Source organism: Arachis ipaensis, chromosome B03 (assembly GCF_000816755.2).
Source record: "Arachis ipaensis cultivar K30076 chromosome B03, Araip1.1, whole genome shotgun sequence".
Taxonomy (NCBI): Eukaryota; Viridiplantae; Streptophyta; class Magnoliopsida; order Fabales; family Fabaceae; genus Arachis; species Arachis ipaensis.
In genome coordinates, this window is record NC_029787.2 from 96,588,248 (window position 1) to 96,597,793 (window position 9,546).

The window sequence follows — 9,546 nt, forward strand, 5'->3', positions numbered from 1 at the left end:
TCTTTTTAGGAATGTTGTTGATACAGCTTGGAATAGAGGAGCTCCGGATGTAGTTAAATGTTTGTTGGAGGTTCAAAAAGATGCAACTAGCTTCAATAAAAAGGTTTTTGGCAATATTTTTGTTAAAAAAAGGGAGTTGGAGAGGCTTTTGAATGACGTTCAGATTACTCTGGAAAGTCGGGAGGATCAACAGCTTAGGATCCAAGAGCAAGTTTTGCATCAGGAACTGAATGCTGTCCTTCTTCAAGAAGAGTTGTTGTGGTATCAAAAATCTAGAGAACAATGGGTGAGATGTGGAGACAGAAATACAAAATTTTTTCATCTGCAGACAGTTATCAGGAGAAAGAGGAACAAAATTCATGGGTTATTTTTGGAGGATGGGTCTTGGACCACGGAGACTACGACTCTAGAAATGGCGGCAAATTCTTTCTTTCAAAAGCTCTTTTCTACAAGGGAGGATATTGACCTGGACGCCATGGAGCCTTTTCCTTGCCCGTCTCTTAGTACTGAGGCTTGTCAAAAGTTAGTGGAACCGGTGACGTCTGAAGAGGTTAAAAGAGCTGTGATGACCATGAGTTCATTTAAAGCCCCAGGGCCAGATGGATTTCAAGCAATTTTCTACAAAGAGTTCTGGGACAATCTGGTATATGTTGGATCCTAGTATCCTGGACTCGACGGCTGGTACTGCTCTTGAAGAGTGGTTTCGGAAGGCCTTGGCTAACAATGAGGCGTCCTTTGGTGCAGGGCTTTGGTGGGTATGGAGACATAGGTGCAATGACATATTCAACACTGACAACCCTTGGACAGACCATAAGGTTGTTGCCTTGGCCAGAATTACCGCCAAGGACTTACAGGTTTACAGGAATCGAAGCAATGCCTTTAGGTCTCTCCGAAATTGCCTGTGTTGGGAACCACCGGTAGGCAATAGTTTTAAAGTTAATTGTGATACAAGCTTGTATATGGATTCAAATGTAGCGGGATTTGGGTGTATTATTAGAGATTCTAAGGGAGATTGGATCTCGGGCTGCTCTGGAAGTATTCCCCCTTGGTCTATAATCAGATGTGAATTATTTGCTGCTTGGATGGGGCTGGTTTTAGCTTGGGATTGCGGTTTGAGGGATATTATATGTGAAACAGATTGCCTTGACATTCTGCCCATCATGCATGAGCTTACAAGTGGGTATCCATCTGAAGTAACAGATTTGGTTCACAAGATTCAGGAGCTTTTATGTCGTCCTTGGCTTGTTCACGTTGAATGGGTGTCCCGAGAAGCAAATAGAGCTGCGGATTGGATGGCTAAATATGGTGCCAAGAGTAACTCTAATCATGTTATTTGGTTTGAGCCTAGTGTTGATCTCCAACGAATCATCCGCTCGGATTTAGAATAGTTTTTGCTTTGTTTCTTTCCTTGTTTAGTCACAAAAAAAAAAAATGTTACTTTAGTATTTTTTTACATCGTACTCTTATTCTAGTACTCTCAATAATCTTATTTTTAATATTAATTTGAAATCCAACGTTTATGATTTTATTATTATATATGATTAATTTTTTATTTAATTTATCTTTTTTAATGGAATCATAATCTATATTATAAAAAATTACACTAAAACATAGTATAGGAGAATTACAATTATAAAAGATAGTACTGAAAATAATAAAAAAAATTAAATATTTACTTTATAGTGATTGAAACAAATCTAAAAGTTCTTAATGATCTTTTTATATAATATATTTTTAGTATTTTTAGTACTCTTTTTTTAGTATGTTATAATTTTTTACTATTATTATTATTTACAGTTAATTTTTTTATTTAATTTACTTTACCTAATAGAATTAATAAATCATATTATAAAAAGATAATAACAAACATAATACACAAAAATCACGATTATAAAAGTGTATAATGTCAAACAAATAGTTAAAAAAATAAAAATAATAAATAATAGAAAAATAGAACTCATATAAATAGAAATAACAAGAATTTTATAAATAATACAATAACATATACAAAGGATAAAGTTGGTAAAAAGTAAATAAAAGGTTAGTATCTATGGCTAAAAGCCCGTTAAGAAAACGCAGAAGCTAAAAATAGTTGCTTCTTGTAAACGCTAGTTTTGGCAGCAGAATCACTTCTGCGTTCATGAGAAAAAAATTTGCCAAACCAAAAGTTGAAACTTTCAAGAAATTTAAACGTGCTTCTTCCCTTCGAAAAGTCAAAATGCTCCTAAAATTTGACCCCAACGCAATTTAGTCTCTAAACTTTCAATTGACTCAAATTATACGCTAAAATTTTGAGTCGTGCCTCAATTTAGTCTTTCATTTTCTGTCACCGGAAAGCTGACCTAACAATTTTAAACGACGCCTAACACTGTCTAAACAATGCCGTTAATGCTTGGCGCAAAAAATATTCAGAAACGACGTCGTGTGACATGAGGGAGGGGGTTAAACAAAAGCCCAAACGTTAACCACTTCAAAAGCGAAATCCCAATTGACCCTTCTTCTTCCTCCTCCTCCTCTCGTATACGTCCAGTAAAAAAAGAATTATTGTTGTCGTTGTAACTGAAGTTTGAAAGTTTTTTCACTGGTTTCGCCCTTATAGTGAAGACGAAGTACCTGAGAATCACGATTTCTTCCAAAACATGTTAGTAACAAAATTGTTGCTCTCAACATACAATGCTCTGTTTTTTTTTACAAAATGTTGGTTGAGGTTTATTTTTCGTTTTTTTTTTGCACTACTTCATCGGTGAATCTTTGGTGGACATTGGTTGATTATGGCTGTTGCCTTGTTGGTGATGGTAGGTGACGAACGGATTTTTGCTAGTAAAGAATTCATAATAAATTTCCATTGCAAGTATAGTTTCTAAACCAACAATAATCCTTTCATACAAAACTTTGGTTGTCACTAAAACAAACCCAATAAAATTAAACCGAAGTATTTAAACCTCGGGTCGTCTCTCAAGGAATTGCAGGGAGGTGTGCTACTTATAATTGGTTATGAAATTGTATCTTTTTGGGTTTTTAAAATAAGGAACAAGGAAAGTAAATGACAAAAAAGTAAACTAATAGCTAAGAAAGCTCTTGGCAAGGTATGAGAATTAGAAGTCCTATCCTAGCTATCCTTGTCAATTGTGACATCAATTGTCTATTGTTCCCACTTAGTTAACCTCTAACTATGAAGGAAAGTCAAGTGGATGAATCAATTTGATTCCACAAGTCCTAGTCAACTCCTAAGGAAAGACTAGCTTTAGAGGGATCCAAATCAGCTAGCAACTTTCAATTATCAGTCAACAAAGGAGTTTGATAACTCAAGAGTCTCCAATTACTCAACCAAAGCCAAGAGGAGAGAAATCTACACTAAATTCCAATCAAGTATTTTATCAAACATTTGGAAGGCATAACATAAAAATATAGAAAACTAGCAAGGAATATTAAATCTAAACGACCAATTGCAAACATCAATGACTCACAAATAATAGAAGAAGCAATAAATATGAAATACCTCAACTTGCATTAATAAGAAATTGAATCTAACATGGAGTTCATAAACCAAATTGGAGAATAAATAAATCAACAAGAGAAATAAATAAACTAAAGTACTAAAATAAATAAAAGTAGAAGAGAAAACTAAATTAAACTAAGATAGAAATTTGGAATTGAGAAGAACTAAAAAATAGCTAAATCTAAGAATCCTAAAACCTAGAGAGAGGAGAGAGCCTCCCTCTCTAGAAAACTACATCTCAAACCTAAAATTATGTGAATGAAAGTTGTATCAATCAATGATTCCCCTACTCTGCAGCCTCTAATCTGTGTTTTCTGGGCCGAAAACTGGGTCCAAAATCAGCCCAAAATTGCCCCCAGCGTCTTCTGCTATTTCTGCACGTGGCGCACGTCACGCGTACGCGTCAATCACGCATACGCGTCGATGGTCTTCTTCGCGTGTCACGCGTACGCGTCAGGTACGCGCACGCATCGCTATGGAATGCGCTAAGTCACGCGCACGTCGTTCCTTGCTGGTCAGCTCCTTAGTTTCTTGTGTTCCTTCCATTTTTGCAAGCTTCCTCTCCATTCTTTAATCCATTCCTACCCTATAAAGCCTGAAAATACTTAACACACAGATCACGACATCGAATGTTATAAAAAGACATTAAAAATACACAATTTAAAGGCGTAGGAAGCAAGTTTTCAATCATAGAACAGAATTAGGAAGGAATTGTAAAATCATGCAAATTGTATGAATAAGTGTGCAAAGACTTGATAAAAACCACTCAATTTAGCATAAGATAAACCATAAAATAGTGGTTCATCAGTATAATTCTTGCATGCTAGGATTTATTTTTCTTTGTATGTTTGTGGTTGTGGTCAATTGAATCTTTTAATTTTTTGTCTATTTGAACAGTCATTGATTCTTCATAATCATTTTAAAATGACAATCTTATTCCTTCATATCCCATTTTAATTCTTTGTCCATGAATTTTTGGCTGAAATTACAAACAATTTATTACTGGAGCAATCATTGTTAAAGCAATGGTATTACTCCTCTATCAATTTAAAATGACAATCTTATTCGTTGATGGTTCTCTAATACAATTACTGTATATGCCTGGTAAAATCAGTAGTGAGAGTTCTTATTATTGTAGAAACTTGATCTTGATAGATCTCATAAGATATCTTTTACTGAACTTTCAAAAAAAAAATTTACTTTCAAATATCTCATTATGTTTACCTTATAAATTTTTCTCCTTTATTTAGATTTATTTAATCAATAATTCCAAAAACAAAGTATTTCTTTGCAATTCCAAAAGAGAGTTCATAATTATTATTATTAAAGCATGACAGTTAAAAGTAGCAAGTGTTAGTGGTAGCATTATTAGATTGCATTTGGTAAATGCCCTGTATTAATATTCAGATATTAGAAATAAATATAAAATTAAGTAATTACTTTGAATAGAGAAGAGAAGGTGGAAGCTCTGATAAGATTAACAAGAAGAAGAAAGGGAGGAATCATATTCATACATGATGAGAGTTTGACTTTAGGCAATATAAATTACATATTTGATACATAATTTGTGTTGGTTTGAGAAAGGATTGCTAGGCTCCAATTGAATTGTCTGTAATATAAGTTATTGTTTTCAATATATTGAAGTTAGTGTGGTTTTTAACCATTGTGTCTTTTTGAATCTTATTTGTAGATGGATGAAGGTATAATAATTGTGTATCATTATGGAGGTAGTTTTGTCACCAAACCAAATGGCAGTTTGGTTTATGACAATGATTACACTGATGAATTGACTGGGTTAGATGAGGATTTACTAGATGTATTTTCACTGAAAAATTACTACAAGGTCCTAGGTTATGATAACATCGTTGAGTGTTGGTGGCTTGTTCCTGGTAGACCTATGAAGAGTGGATTGTGAGCACTAAGTCATGACAAAGAGCTGGTAGAGATGTATTTCTATGCAAACAACAATGAGGGAAGAGTGCACATATACTATGAGCATGGAGTTTTCCAACCCATGGTAGATGAAGAAGCACCTAAATTGATAGAGCTAACACCCAATTCCACTAGTGTAGAGAAGGATGTCAAAGGGACCACACCTATCCCAAATAATGATATACCAACCATTCCTTTCCATAGTAAATCAACCATCAACAGCACAATTGAAGGCCCTTCCAACATAGCATCCAATCCCCCACTTGAATCTGCTTCCACCCCGCGTTGAAGGAGATACCGTAACCAAAATCAACACTTAAACCCACACATAAGCCCAGGGCAGTACCTAAGGAGATACCTAAGCACACACCTAAGCCCAAACCAGCACTTAAGGAGACACCTAAGCCCACACCCAAACCAGCACCTAATCCTAAGTCCACATCTAAACCAGTACCTAACCCCAAGTCCACATCGAATACAACTAAGTCCACACCCAAGTCCAGATCCAAACGCAATCTAACACCCAAATCAGCACCCAAGCCCAATCCAACACGCAACTCAGCACCCAAATCTAAAGCCACTTCATCCAAATTAATTCCTACTACAACCAGATCCTCTGCTAGACTAAAAAAAATGGTGGGACAAAAATAGGATACTGACAACCAGACAGCCTATATAAGCCTCAATGATAGCAATGGTAGTGACAGTGACTCACATGACTCCTACAAATCTGCAGAAGACAACCTATATAAGCCTGGATCACAAGATAGTTCTACTGAATTAGATATTGAATGTGGTCTATCTGCAGCAAGGTTGAGGAAATTTAAGTTGAAGCATGCTCCAGGTGCTGCCTGGAAGAAGGACAAAGAAAAAATAGTAGAGGAAGATGACATCTAACCATTACAGTGCTAGGCGTCATTTAAAATTGTCAGGTTAGCTTTTCGGTGATGGAAAACGACGGAAGGGCCAAATTGAGGCACAGGTCAAAATTTTAGGATACAATTTAAATCAATTAAAAGAATAAATTACCATTTGTACCCATAAATTTTGTAAATGTTGACAAAAGTATCCATCAAATAAAGAAATTAATCTTGTACCCATCAAAGATGGGTTTTATGTGACAACAATACCCAAATTCTAATTTTTTTGTTGATTTTTTAATAAAAGTCCCAAATTACCCCTGCACTTTACCTTCTTCTCCAAATTTCAAACTTTCATAGCCCTCATTCTTCTTCTTCCTCTGCAGCCGCTGCCAGCCACCATCCTCATTCGAGACCCTAATCCGCACCTACAATGAACAGCGCTTCCATGCCTCAGCAGTTCGCATAAATCAAAACGAAGCCAAATTTTGAACCACAACCAAATCCATAATACCAACTGAAGAACATTCGGACACATGCAAACTCATCATTGTCATCAGAGGCATAGAAATCCTTCCAATGCCACTCTCAGATGCAACTTCTTCACTCCCAAACAAACCCTAACGCAAATAGTGGGACCGAAAAGACATTTTCTTTCACTGATCTTAATCTCCGTTATCGTCTTCATCTTTTACACATTTCACCAGTCTTCACTTCCACCACCTTTCGCCCCCGAACTCAACCCCAATTTTACCCTCCAAAACCTAATTCGGAAAATCCTTAACCCTAACTTCACCTTCAGCATCAAAATCCTAGCCTTTAATTGCCTTGACTCCTTCTCCTGCTGCCTTCGCTCACTCTCCTCTGCCGATTACCTTGGTGACCGCGTCCACCACCACATCTACATTAACCATTTTGCCAATGGATCATCGGAGATTGATGAGAAGCTTAGAGAATCGCACCGGATTTTGGAGTTCATTGATTTGTTCGATTGGAAATTTGAGGAAAAAGTTGTGCTTTAAGGGACCCTGAATGCTGGCTTGCAGACGCAGTGGTTGAATATTGGCTTGCAGGCGCAGTGGCCGGAAGCATGGTGGCCTGGGCGCCTGGCCAAGAAACGATGACGAGTTTGCGTTCGTTGTGGAGTGATAAAACCCAATTTCATGGTTTATCTTGTGCTTATTTTAGGGGATTTTATCACCTTTTCCCACATTCATTCAATGAAATAGTATGGTTTTGTAATTCTCCCTTAAATTATGCTTAAGTGTAAAAACATGCTTTTTAGGCCCTTAATTTGGTGATTTTAACTCACTTTAATTCCATTCGATGCCTTGATGTGTTTGTTGAGTGATTTCAGGTTCATAAGGCAAGTATTGGATGGAAGAAATGAGGAGAAAAGCATACAAAGTGGAGAATGCATGAGGAAACAAGGATTGAGAATGCATCGATGGGCGCGCAAGCGTACAAGGCACACGCACGCAGAAGAGACATCGCATAGCGACGCGCACGCGTACATGACGCGTACGCGCGGATGAAGAAATAACCAATCGACGCGCACGCGCACATGGCGCGTATGCACCGATACTCGCACGTGACCCATTTAAAGGCAAAACGCTGGGGGCGATTTTTGAGCTGCCCAACCCCAAATCCAACTTATTTCTGAGTGTATTTCATGCAGAATTGAAGTTCAAGCAAGGGGAAGAGCAATTGTTTTAGAATTTTGGCATCATGTAGCTTAGTTTCTAGAGAGAGAAGCTCCCTCTTCTCTCTAGAATTGGGGTTCTTAGGATATTTCCATCTTAGAACTAGGTCAATTTTCATGTTCTCATCTTGTTTTCTTCATAATTTCTTGTTCCTACTACTCTATTCTTCTTAGTTCTCTTGTCAATTTTACTTTTATGTCTCTTTTATGTTTATGAATGCTCATGTTGGATCTTGTTTACATTGAATAAAATTTAATGTTTGATGTTCTTTTTATTGATGAATTGAGTTGTTAATTTACTTTCCTTGCAATTGGTAGTTGGTAGATTTATTATTCTTGCATTTTTACTATGCTTTCTCTTTATGCCTTCCAAATGTTTGACAAAATTCTTGGTTGGGCTTTAGAGTAGATTTTGGGCATTCTTGGCTTGGGAAGAGTGATTGGATAATCTTGAGTCATTAATACCCAATTTAGATTGGTGATCTAGAGTTGTTAGTTAATATCATTTCCAATGACTCTAATCTCTTGCTAATTCAATTAGTGAGTTGATTAGGATTTTTGACTTGAGATTAACTAGTCTTGTTTGACTTTCTCTAATGGAAGATAACTTACACCTTCTTCCAACATTGGGGATGACGAAATAAGATAAATTCTTGTTAAGTATTGTTATGATTAATGACTAGGATAGAAAGCCTATGATCTCAAACCTTACCATGAATGTCTCTCTTATTTAATTGCTTTCTTTAATTGCTCTCTTTACTTTTCTTGTCATTTATTTCATTGCCCCTTTTATCAACCAAACCCCTCATTCTTCATAGCCAATAATTGACCATTTCATTGCAATTCCTTGTGAGACGACTCGGAGTCTAAATACTTCGGTTAATTCTTATTGGGGTTGTACTTGTGACAAACCAAATTTTTTATTGGGAAGATTGTTTGTTGGTGTAGAACTATACTTACAACGAGAATTTATTCATTTGAGGAAATTCTATACCATCACAACAATTCGCTCATCATGGAGGATGAAGAGTTTGCATCCGAATGAGGATGGTGGCTGGCGGCGGCAACAGAGAAAGAAGAAGAATAAGGGTTGTGAAAATTTAAAATTTGGGAAAGAAGGTAAAAAGCAGGGGTAATTTGGAATTTTTATTAAAAAATTAACAAAAAATTAGGACTTGGGTATTGTTGTTACATGAAACCCATCTTTCATGGGTACAAGATTAATTTCTTTGTTTGATGGGTACTTTTGTCGGTATTTACGAAATTTATGGGTACAAATAGTAATTTATTCTCAATTAAAAATTTGAAGACTAAATTATATCGAAATTAAATTTCAGGGGTCATTTTGAGTATTGATTCAAAATTACACTAAACAAAAACATTGAGAGAAAAGAATTAACAGATTGGCAAATTTAGTAATACACATAGTTCACATATTGACAAATTTAATAATACGCACAAACTTCGTCCATTTCCAACTTGCCTATTTATATCACGTTCCTCTATGTATTTGGCATGGTATGATCTGAATTGAATTATTATATTTATTCTTT

The 9,546-nt window shown here is 36.0% G+C and overlaps 1 protein-coding gene across 1 annotated transcript; it reads right to left on the reverse strand.

Annotated features, from left to right (window-relative positions):
• Window positions 5,647-7,205, reverse strand: LOC110269494 (uncharacterized membrane protein YFL067W-like). Its single transcript, XM_021117364.1, has 3 exons — window positions 7,167-7,205; window positions 6,610-6,719; window positions 5,647-6,055 (listed from the first exon to the last, which is right to left on the reverse strand). Exons 1-3 carry the CDS (start codon window positions 7,203-7,205, stop codon window positions 5,647-5,649), a joined length of 558 nt encoding a protein of 185 aa, XP_020973023.1.

Excerpts from the sequence above, each read along its gene's own strand:
- LOC110269494 (XM_021117364.1), bottom strand. The coding sequence starts at position 7,205 with ATGGTTAATGTAGATGTGGTGGTGGACGCGGTCACCAAG. Across the intron at positions 6,720-7,166 it reads TGGTGGACGCGGTCACCAAG|GTGCGGATTAGGGTCTCGAA; the intron begins GTAATCGGCAGA and ends TGTTCATTGTAG. Across the intron at positions 6,056-6,609 it reads GAAGAAGGTAAAGTGCAGGG|TCTAGCAGAGGATCTGGTTG; the intron begins GTAATTTGGGAC and ends CATTTTTTTTAG.